General features: G+C 38.0%; 1 protein-coding gene across 1 annotated transcript in view; it reads left to right on the forward strand.

Moving 5' to 3' along the window:
• Positions 1–12,469, forward strand: part of LOC128695906 (sortilin-related receptor) — a gene marked incomplete at its 5' end in the record, with an annotated part of 164,529 nt that overhangs the window by 128,960 nt on the left and 23,100 nt on the right. Inside the window, 5 exon segments of the mRNA XM_070084886.1 lie at positions 2,271–2,508; positions 2,689–2,891; positions 4,714–4,893; positions 10,733–10,858; positions 12,043–12,311. Of these exon segments, the coding sequence (XP_069940987.1) occupies positions 2,271–2,508; positions 2,689–2,891; positions 4,714–4,893; positions 10,733–10,858; positions 12,043–12,311 (1,016 nt within the window).

Consider the following 12,469-nt stretch of genomic DNA (forward strand, 5'->3'; position numbering starts at 1 on the left):
ACCTTTACACACATTCTCAAACTCATCCACTAGCCTTCGCAATTTTTCTTTAGAATCTCCCATAAGCACAGTATCATCAGCAAAAAGTAACTGTGTCAATTCCCATTTTGAATTTGATTCCCCATAATTTAATCCCACCCCTCTCTGTAACACCCTAGCATTTACTTCTTTTACAACCCCATCTATAAATATATTAAACAACCATGGTGACATTACACATCCCTGTCCAAGACCTACTTTTACCGGGAAGTATTCTCCCTCTCTTCTACACACCCTAACCTGAGCCTCACTATCCTCATAAAAACTCTTTACAGCATTTAGTAACTTATCACCTATTCCATATACTTGCAACATCTGCCACATTGCTCCTCTATCCACTCTATCATATGCCTTTTCTAAATCCATAAATGCAATAAAAACTTCCCTACGTTTATCTAAATACTGTTCACATATATGCTTCAATGTAAACACTTGATCTACACATACCCTACCCACTCTGAAGCCTTCCTGCTCATCCGCAATCCTACATTCTGTTTTACCTCTAATTCTTTCAATTATAACCCTACCGTATACTTTTCCTGGTATACTCAGTAAACTTATTCCTCTATAATTTTTACAATCTCTTTTGTCCCCTTTCCCTTTATATAAAGGGACTTTACATGCTCTCCGCCAATCCCTAGGTACCTTCCCCTCTTTCATACATTTATTAAACAAAAGTACCAACCACTCCAACACTATATCCCCCCTGCTTTTAACATTTCTGTCATGATCCCATCAATTCCAGCTGCTTTACCCCCTTTCATTCTACGTAATGCCTCATGTACCTCCACCCCACTTACATTCTGCTCTTCTTCACTCCTAAAACATGGTATACATCCCTGGCCAGTGCATGAAATTACCGCCTCCCTTTCTTCCTCAACATTCAAAAGTTCCTCAAAATATTCTTGCCATCTACCTAATACCTCCCTCTCCCCATCTACTAACTCCTCTACTCTGTTTTTAACTAACAAATCCATACTTTCCCTAGGCTTTCTTAACTTGTATAACTTGTGTATTTTTATACGTATATATTTCTAAACTGTTTTATTCTGGGCACCTCTGTAAAAACAGTGATTATGTGTGAGTGAGGTGAAAGTGTTGAATGATGATGAAAGTATTTTCTTTTTGGAGATTTTCTTTATCTTTGGGTCACCCTGCCTCGGTGGGAGATGGCCGACTTGTTAAAAAAAAAAAATGTATATTAACATAATATATGACATTTAATGAGACTCGGTGATTATTATTATTATTACTAATATGACGTCTCGAGACATAAGGCACACTTATTGATTTTAATGTGTACCTGCATGCCAGCACAGTATGTAAGTTTATTTAGGTACAGGTATACACAAGTATAATTATTAGAGTACATATATATAAAATATGAAATAACTTTTAAAAACACTTGAAATTTTGGGAGTTTCCAGACATAAGTGCTTACGGATCTCACATAGAATGTAAACAAACAGGGTGAGGCACAGTGACTATTAGAAAGTCAGGTGGGGGGAGCCGTATAGAGAGTTTTGGTCATAATTTGAAAGGACTGTATTAGCGGAACGCCGTAAAGCAAAACGGCGTAAAGCGGGGCCCTACTGTATACAGAAAATGTAAAATCAGCTCCAGAATTTTTTAAATATTTGTGATAAAAATATTTAGTGTAAACCCTTGATAAACATAAGAATAGAGGAACATTGCAGTAGGCTTACTGGCCCATGCTTAGCAGATCCTTACATTCAACCATTCCATTGTCATCTTTTGCCAAATTTGCTCTATTTTTGCTTATTTTTTTTATTGTTGTGTGTGTGTGTGTGTGGGTATAGCACAAGGTGAGTAGCTTGCATATGCTTATTTGAAGTATGTGTGAAATGTTCTTTTTGGTTAGTCTAAGAATAGGATAAGGTGGCCATTGTAAAAGAAATTGCTGTATATTTCCAAATTTATTTGTATATTTAAGGTGGAATATGGCTATCATTGTTGTTTTGCCCTTGATGCAACAAAGCAGTAGAACTCCTAGTGTAGTTGGCCTACAGCTTATAAGACTAAGACTTTGGACCCCTCTCTGAAGTATTACCCATGAATAAGTCATCCCTTCTAATTTTTGCACAAAAATTTGGTCTTTAAAACCTCAAAATATACTGGAGTATGTGTTCTGTTTTGTTCATGTTAAACCTGTTTCATTATAAAAATTAATTTCATCTGTCCATTTCTGTAATTTTTTCTTAATTTTTCAGGTAACTGTAACAAATGATGCATACATCAGTGAACCAAGTATACATGTTAATTTTGTTAGAGAATCTTTCGAGAATACAACGGTGCAGATTGGTTCTGTGGCAAGTACTACTACAAATGTCAGCATTTCCTGGGAACCCTTGCCAGGAGTAGATGGCTATATGGTCAGCCATTCTCGGCCAGAAAATGAGTATTTGTTGGGAAAAATTACAAAAAATACCACTGAAAATCGTATAGAAAGTAAGTATAAATCTTGAAAGTAACAGACAGTTGTGAGCTATTTGTATGGACATCAGAAAGCATTATTATTTTTAGTAGTATCATTAGAAATGAGTGATATTTGAAAGTATACCAAAATAGCGTTCGTCTTTTTGTGATATAGTTATGATTTATGTACCTAATAACCTGAATTTTCATCAGTAACCGACTTAGCACCTGGGAAGGATTATATGTTTGAGGTGCGAGCATACAAGGGTCAGGTGGTTGGATCAGAGAAGGTCATTGAAGTGAAGACTCATGGGCAGCCATTAGTACCTGTGGAATCTTTGCAAGCTGTACTCATGAAGGATGTTGGAACCACTGTTAAGCTTTCTTGGAGTGAGCCAGCTTACAAAATGAAAAAGGTACTATTTCAATTGCAACCATACAGTTTGGTATAAAGCCATTTATTTTATTCATCTTAAAGTAGCTAATGATTTTAATATATGTATTCAATTTTTCTAAACTCTTTTTCTTGTTTTGAGAAGATTGTTTATATAAAAGTGTTGAACATTGTGAATGAGCACATAATACTGAAACTACGAAATATTTTAATGGATGACTCCATGTAGCATGCTTCATCAGAGACCTTAATCATGTTAGTGTTTTTTTTTATTTTTTCAAAGGCAGAATTTGTGTTTTTATTCAGTCACGACACCTCTCCATGACTTATTTATCTTTAGCATCCACCTTATAGCTTTGCCATGTTATTTACCATAATTTTTTGTCTAATTCTCTTCACTCTCCCTTCAAGTAGTAGGAATAGAGATCTTAATGCTGGTGAACAATTCTTGATCTTTGGATTAAGCCTTCCATTTAGTATGCATAATTTAACCTTGATTAAGTGGAATAGAACCACTGTAGGTGTAGCAAGTACTATTTTCACTGAATGGTAATATGATGAAATAAATACTGAAGATGACACACAACAAATAGATGCTACTATACTAGCAAATGGATGACTGCAGATTACATATTTGGCTATTATGTCTTGGGTAAAAGAGAAGATAGGTCTCTGGCATGGGGGCAGGGTTGGATGTTTAATGTCTAGCTCAATATGTTTGTATCTTTTCCCTTACATAAGTTGCATAATGGAAGTGGTCCACCATGCTTCTAATTGGTTTTTCTCTCCCATACTGCCTACTCAAGACAATATACACTCCCACAAACCACTAAGAGTTCCTAAAATTCTCTAGTTTCCCTAAGTGTTTCATCACCTTATTTGGATTATTTGAGTAACTTGCCCAGTGACTTCACCTTCCACCAGATGCTAAGGAACATAATAGTTTACTTGTCAGAGGAACTGGTCACTACTTAGGGTCTTTCTTTCTCCATTTCAGGCAGTTTCCAAATCTAGTGATTCTTAAACATTTTGGTGAATAGCTTGTCAAATTTTTGCTTCAGTTAGGATTTTGGATCCACATTTTAGCTCCACCATGTATATAATTTTCTAAACTTAGTATTGGGGTACACATTAGAGATGTATCGGATGTGAAAATTTAGATATCCGCGAATGCAGATATGTATGAGGATGTCTTACTTATTTTGTGGATGTAAGAAATTGTGCTGATGTTCCGCAGATTCGGATGCGGATGCATATGCAGATATCTTTCTTTCTTTCAATGCACCAGCCATATCCCACTGAGGTGGGGTAGCCCAAAAAGAAAAACAAAAGTTTCTCATTTTAAATTTAGTAATATATACAGGAGAAGGGGTTACTAGCCCCTTGCTCCCGGCATTTTAGTCGCCTCTTACAACACGCATAGCTTACGGAGGAAGAATTCCGTTCCACTTCCCCATGGAGATAAGAGGAAATAAACAAGAAGAAGAACTAGAAAGAAAATAGAAGAAAACCCAGAGGGGTGTGTATGTATATGCTTGTACATGTATGTGTAGTGTGACCTAAGTGTAAGTAGAAGAAGCAAGACATACCTGAAATCTTGCATGTTTATGAGACAGACAAAAAACACCAGCAATCCTACCATCATGTAAAACAATTACAGGCTTTCGTTTTACACTCACTTGGCAGGACGGTAGTACCTCCCTGGGCAGTTGCTGTCTACCAACCTACTACCTAGGATGCAGATATCTGTTTACAGTGAAATGCGGATGTAAGAAATTGTGTGGATGTTCTGCAGATGCGGATATCCGATACATCACTAGTACGCATTTTTGTTTTCTTTCCAGATTGTATGGACATACCGAATTTTGTGGGGCAAGAGTGCAAATGATCTTAAGCATGGTGCTAATGTTGCTACTACAACCAACACAACATTGGTGATCCGGGGACTAGAAGCATGTGAGATTTACCTGATGGCTGTGATGGTAGAAGGCCCCATTGGCATTGGTCCAGTTAAGAAAAAACTGGTAAATACATTACTTTTACTCTGTATGATTATACAACTTTTTTTTTTCCAGCAGATGAGCCATATCCCACCGAGGCAGGGTGACCTAAAAAGAAAAACAAAAAGTTTTTTCTTTAAATTTAGTAATTTATGAAGGGAAAGGGGTTACTAGCCCCTTGCTTCTGGCATTTTAGTTGCCTCTTATGACACGCATGGCTTACAGAGGAAGAATTCTTTTCCACTTTCTCATGGAGATTATGTAACTTCTTCTTTCAACAAACTGACTGTATCCCACTGAAGCATGGTGGCCCAAAAAGAAAAACAAAAATTTCTTTGTGACTTTAGTAATGTATACGGGAGAAAGGGGTACTAGCGCCTTACTCCCGGCATTTTAGTTGCCTCTCATGACATGCATGGCTTACTGAGGAAGAATTCTGTTCCACTTCCCCATGGAGATTACATAACATCTTTTCCTTCAACAAACCATCCAAATCCCACCGAGGCAGGGTGGCCCAAAAGAAAAAACAGAAGTTTCTCCTTTTAAATTTGGTAATATATACAGGAGAAGGGGTTACTAGCCCCTTGTTCCTGGCATTTTGGTTGCCTCTTGTGACACGCATGGCTTACTGAGGAAGAATTCAGTTCCACTTGCCCATGGAGATAAGAGGACATGCACAAGAACTAGTAAGAAAATAGAAGAAACCCCAGAGGGGTGTGTATATATATGCTTGTACATGCAAGTGTGGTATTACCTGAGTGCAAGTAGAACTAGCAAGATGTACCTCAAATCTTGCTTGCTTATGAGACAGAAAAAAAGACACCAGCAATCCTACCCTCATGTAAAACAATTACAGGCTTCTGTTTTACACTCACTTGGCAAGATGGTAGTATCTCCCTGGGGGGTTGCTGTCTACCAACCTACTGCCTAATATTATGCAGCAGACCGTTATTTAACACTGTAGTTATGTTCCTGAAAACACCGTGTGAGGTAAAAAACCGTGTTAGATGAACTGAAGAACTTAAGGGAAAAATAGGGTTACGTTCCTGAGAGCCCCAAAAAAGCCTCAAAAAATTTTTTTTAGGCCTCCACATCTAATAAAAATAAAAGTGAATATGTAATTGTAGTTCATTGTTGTGATGTATTATGTTGTTTTTACTCCTTAAGACTACAACTGTAACAGAAATAATAGTATTTCTTACCTTAAATTGTGGGTGCTGGTGTTTGTGGATGATTGTGAAGAGAGCGGAGAGTTATGCTGTGGCCTTACTAGGCTAAGGTGGATGGTAGAGGTTCTGGTACTGAAGTTGATGGTTGTACTGGAGTGTCTAACTTTAAGTCATTCAGTAAGTCAGTCAAGTCATTCAGTAAGTCAGTCAAGTCATTTAGTAAATCAAGTCATTCGGTAAGTCAAGTCATTCAATAATTCAAGTCATTCAATAATTCAAGTCATTCAGTAAGTCAGTCAAGTGATTCAGCAAGTCAGTCAAGTCATTCAGTAAGTCATGTTGTTTAGTAAATCAAGTCATTCAGTAAGTCAAGTCATTCAGTAAATCAGTCAAGTCATTCAGTAAGTCAGGCAAGTCATTCAATAAGTCAGGCAAGTCATTCAGTAAGTCAGGCAAGTCATTCAGTAAGTCAGTCAAGTTGTTCAATAGGTCTCAAGTCATTCAGTAAGTCAGTCAGTCAGTCAGTCATTCTTAGTACTAAGTCAGCCAGTCACACAAACTTATGTTTACCTCTTTTTTATGTGTACAAAGTAACACTTCATTATGGCCACAGGATGTGTTGTCTAATATCTTTGTTTTCTTCATTAATTCTAAGACTTAAGGGGGCTGTAGGGCAATTGGCCGCGCGCGCTCACCGAAAAATCGGAAAAATATGGATATTGAGTTATATATACTGAAAAAAAGCTCAACTCTTTGGCAACACAATGGTACCAGAATGAATGTTCTACGACGTTTCTACAAGAAATTATAGTCATTTATATCAGGTATGGTGACGGCGATGTTGGTACCGAGTCTGCTCACGGCCTATATATTTTTTGGAGTTATTTTCTTGTTTTTTATCGCCTTTTCTTGCATTATTCTTTCTAATATAATAACTGACTATTTGGCATCATAAAACAGTAGGCGGGACTTATCCTGAGACTTAGTGACTGCCGGGAACCAGATGGGAACGCTCAGCAGTGTGCCACCGCTCGAGGTGCCAGCCAGGAATCACCCATTATTACGCTTATATCAGCTTATATATCAACTCTACGGCTTATTTGTCTATCAGAATTGATCTAATATGATATAATAAACACTCTAAATAACATACAAACATGTTATATACTCTAGACTGAATAAAATAGGCCATAATATGGCCCAGAGATTATCGGGAATATTTCGATATAAAAGTGTAACTTGTTACCCTGTCGTCTCTGAGTAAGAGAAAACGGTGTTTTGAAGAGGATAACTGCACTAGAACATCAGTTTACTAAGAAATACACCCAAACAAACGCGATTTTCGCGAATTTTTTTTTTTTTTTTTTGAGACGGGGGCCGGCCGGCGTTCCCGGCCGATATCTCGGAAGTAACTTATTCACCTATAATTCGATGTGGCTCCTTTATTACTTAATTAAATGGAATAATATTCACAGATATTGTAGAATAATGATTTCTCTTATCCTGACCGTTGAGTTTTTGAAAATATTCCAAATAGTTCAGGAGTTATGTGGGAGTAAAGGGCAGATTTTTTTGCAATATTCCAGAAACTAACAAACTTTATTTTTTTGTGAAATAACGATAAGGTATTTAGAGGGAAATCTTACGGTCCGAATTAGTATTAGCATTGTTCTCTCGGCACCAAGTGTCCAAACCACCTTACGTAGCCGCATATAAGAGTTACATCAAAATCAAGGGCATTTTCAGTAAATCAGTCTTTTCTCAGTTGTTGTTTGAGGTATATTTTTTATAAATATTTTCAAGAAAGAGTGAGAACACTTTGTCTTGTGCACCAAAACTGGAGAAAATCGGACGGTAAATAAACGAGTTACGAAATTTGCCCTACAGCCCCCTTAAATTCTTACACTTTCTCTTGCCACTTTCAGCAACACTGGTAAGCCTACTGGGTGTCATGATTGCTTAGCAGATGCAAGATATAGCAAGTAAAAGATCAAAACACAGATCACAATCACAAGCTTGTAGCAGAGAAGCTGGACTGGACGCATATGAAGTACAATTGCTGGGATGGTGGGGTGGTGTTGGTGGGTGGCTGGGGATGGTGGGAGGTTGCCACTGCTGATCCACAAGGCAGCCGCTTGAGGAAAAGGGAAGATTCTTTTTCTTCCCGCAAACTGAACCGTGTTAAATTCATCTTAGGACGTGTTACATAAAATTGTGCCGCAATTCTTCAATCGTGCTATACCCAAATCGTGCCAAATAAACTCATGCTAAATGATGGTCTACTGTATAACTATTGTATTTAATAAGATGGAGGAAAAAAATTTCCCTGAGCTTATGAGTCCTGCTGATTTAGCTAATTATAATACAATGTATTTTTATGCTTATTTATTTTGCTGAGACGTATTTAGGAGAAATGAAGCAAAAAATTTATATTAATGAAACCAACAAAAGCACAGATTTTCTTAAAGGGGAACTGCAACTGCTTTACTGGTACAACTCATTTTTCTTAACTCACACCATCTACTGCTGTAAGACAAAGGCCTGTGTAACTGCTATACAAACTAGACAGTCACTTGGACTAAGATATTAGGTGACAAAGCACTTAATAAGTTACTCATGAACTACATTAGCAGATGTACATCAGCAGTTAGAAATAAAGAATCTATTTCTTGTTCAATGTTAAAAAATCTCTGCATGATAATTCTGAGGGCAAATTTTTATGTGAGGATGGATGCAGAAGAGAGGGGGATAGAGAGCTCTGTAAGCTGTCAAAAATCAGTCTGCAGATATCTTTGTTGGAGTGTGAGTAAGGTTACATTAATGAAAGTACAGTGGACCCCCGGTTAACGATATTTTTTCATTCCAGAAGTACGTTCAGGTGCCAGTACTGACCGAATTTGTTCCCATAAGGAATATTGTGAAGTAGATTAGTCCATTTCAGACCCCCAAACATACACGTACAAACGCACTTACATAAATACACTTACATAATTGGTCGCATTGGGAGGTGATCGTTAAGCGGGGGTCCACTGTATTCAGAGAAGTCAGTTAACTGGACTTGAACCTTGGAGGTGGGAAATACAGTGCCTGCATTCTGAAGTTAAAGGTGGGGATGTTGCAGTTCTGAAGATTATCTGAGTTGTGATGTCAGTATGCTTCTGACAAGTAAGTGATTGAATGTATGACTGTTTTTATTTTGGGGGATCACCCAACCTTGGTGGGAGACAGCCAGTGTGTAAAGAAAAATCGATTTTGTAACCCACTAGTTTTTCAGTGACTTTAAACCAGTTTCCCTGAATGCCTTTATAAATGTTACACTCCAGCAGCACACCAATCACTAAAAACCACTTGTCTCCTCTGACTGATCTAGAATGATGACAGATGCCTGATAGATGCTTAAGCCTCCTTCATACCATTCCTGGGATGACCCCAACCCTTCCTTTCCTCCACCCCAGATTTATACACTTAATTTTTTTAATACACCGACTGTCTCCAACCCAGGTAGGGTGACTCGAAAAAGAAGAAACACTCACCATCATTCACTCTATTATTGTCATGTCAAAAGGTATGCTGATACTATAGTTCAGATGCCTCTCCAGACTGCAGGTATCCCCACCTCTCCTTCAGAATGCACACAATGTATTTCCCACATCAAAGACTCGAGTCCAACTAGCCAGTTTTCCTGAATCCCTTGACTGTTATCTTTATGTAAACAGCATATTAACCTTAACTACCCATCCTCCACCCACTGAATTATACCTTTTGTAACCCCCACACTGTGTTTACCTATATGTGGTTACAGGATTTGAGGCTTAGTTCCTGGCTCTGCCCCCTTCTCCCAGTTTGCCACTTGCCAAATTCACTCCCTCCTAGCCTCATGGGCTCCATGTTTTTAGAAAACTGTTTGAAGCCTGCTTCCACCACTTTATTTTATTTCCCAAGTGTCCTAAAACTGAAGAGATACTTCTAACATGCCTCTCATTCATTGATGTCTTTAATTTCCAAATTTTTTTTCCTTGAGTACCCGTTGTCTGCTGTCAATCAGCCTGTCCCTGTCCACCCTATCAAATTCCTCTTGAGTATCTTGTACATTATCACGTTTTCCCTGGTTCTCCTGTCTTCGAATGCCATTAGATTCAGTTTAGTTAGCATCTTCTAGTTGTTCATACCCCCTTAGCTCAAAAGCAAATCTTGTTGCATATTTACTTTAGTTTTTTAACATTCCTTTTCAGATGCAGGTTCCATACTGGAGCTGCATACTCCAAGAGAGGCCCAACAATTGTTGTATACAGACCTGGAATGACTATTGAGATACTTGCAGGTTACTATTAGATTTGCCAGACTAGCATTAGTTGCAGAGGTTATTAAGCTGATGTAAGCCTCTGACTAACATCAGTCTTATAAACTTCTTATTGCAAAGAGTAACTGGAACCACTCCCACTTAATATCACCTTGGTTATCCTTTAATTCCACTCCTCTCATCAACACCTTAGCATTCACTTCTTTTACACTCCTATCTAAACATATATATTGAACAACCATAGTGACATTACATATTCCCTGTCTAAGGCCTACTTTTACTGAAAAATAGTCTCCTCCTGGCCTGCGTTCCCTAGCCTGAGTAGCTTTTAGTAACCTACCTATTCCATACATTTGCAACATCATTTATATACATGTTTGTAATATTTACACAGCTACAAACTGTTGCTGATCCGCTGGCCCCACCAAAGAACTTGCATGCAAGGCTAGTGAACATGACCATGGTGATAACGTGGGAACCGTCATGTCCTCATGCTGAGAATGACAGTCTGTTTTATCGGGTAAGCTCTAATCTTACTTATTAAAATGTCATGAAAATTACTTGAGTTGTTTCATATACTTTTGTAGAGTAAGTATTTACAGTATGCATGGGTAGAATTTTCATCATTTTATGGTCAGGGTTGAAAGCATTCAAAGACAGGTGAAGTAATGCTGATAGTAAGACCTAGTTCATCATCTGAACCTTGGTAATCAATCCCTTTAAATATAGTGGAACCTCGGTTTTCGTCATTAATTTGTTCCAGAAAGTCTGACGAAAACCGAATAATGTAAATTGAATTAATCCATTAAAGACACCCAAAAGTATTAACAAAAAATACATTTTATAGAGAATAACTAGTTTTACATGCAGAAAATAATGAGAAATAAATATGCAGGACTAATGAAGTAGATAAATGAACATTTAACATCACTGTTACCTTTATTAAAGACACTTATTGGCGTATGGAAGACGGCAAGGAGGGGAGAGGGAAGAGAGGTTCTCTACCACAATCACTACTACCATCACTACCACTACCACCACCCTCTTCCACCATCACTATCACCCTCTACCATCATCACTATCACCCTCTACCACCATTGAATTCTATCGTGTTTCACACCTTTATCAAAGGGCTGGAACTCTGAACTTTCTTTGGCCCCATGGTGGCTTATTAAGCAGTCACACTCGATAAACAAGCACAAAAAACAATGGATTATTATGAAATGTTTCGGATGAACTCGCAGGGTAATGCTCACTCGATGAGAAACAAAGCCAGACTGACTCAGAACGCATGGGATGCTTTGTGTGGGCGCCGGCAGGTGGACATGTTCAGTATGGTGGACCACTGTCGACTCAACGGAAACCGAGGTGATGAACGAAAACTGGGACAAAGTTTTGACGAAAAAAGTCGTCAAAAACTGAATTCGACGAAAACCAGGGAAAAAGAAAACAGAGGTTCCACTGTACTATTTATTCATGTAAGACTATTAAAAACAGTCTTTAGATAATTTTTCTTTTAATTTTAATTTTTTTTTTTTTTTTATATGTACAAGTACTGTATTGTTTTGATTAAGATTTCTTTTCCATAGTTGAGATGTTCCCCCTGCTGTTGGAAGTCTCTTTGTCTTTGAACACAAACAAACCTGACCATAATGTGATGTAAAACTTCATTACCTTTATCAAGGATAATTTTCTCCTAAACAGCTTTCCATCAGGGACGTTATTCGTAACGAGACATCGTATTATATGCTAATGAACCAGAAAAACCACACACACAGCCACACTGTCGTTGCTCATTGGGGTGGCTTCTACTCCATATATGTAAGCACATCTCTGCCAGGGGCACGCTCAAGCAGGCCAGCTGTGTGTCGTGGTCCAGTCATTCCTCCACCTTATGACCTGACGTACAACCCAGTTGATGGCTCATTCTTTTGGAGGAGAAATCGTACTCTTCCTCATGAAATTTTGACAAAGTAAGTTCATTCTCAGTATTTTATGAAATTGCATGTTCCTTCAATTACGTACTATATTTTATGATGAGCAAGGTGCTCCAGTGTCGAGGAACAACTCCCCCCCCCCTCCCCATCCTCCCCAGAAGTCTGACTGGAAAATTCTGGAAAAAAAAAAAACA

Source organism: Cherax quadricarinatus, chromosome 14, assembly GCF_038502225.1.
Source record: "Cherax quadricarinatus isolate ZL_2023a chromosome 14, ASM3850222v1, whole genome shotgun sequence".
NCBI lineage: Eukaryota > Metazoa > Arthropoda > Malacostraca > Decapoda > Parastacidae > Cherax > Cherax quadricarinatus.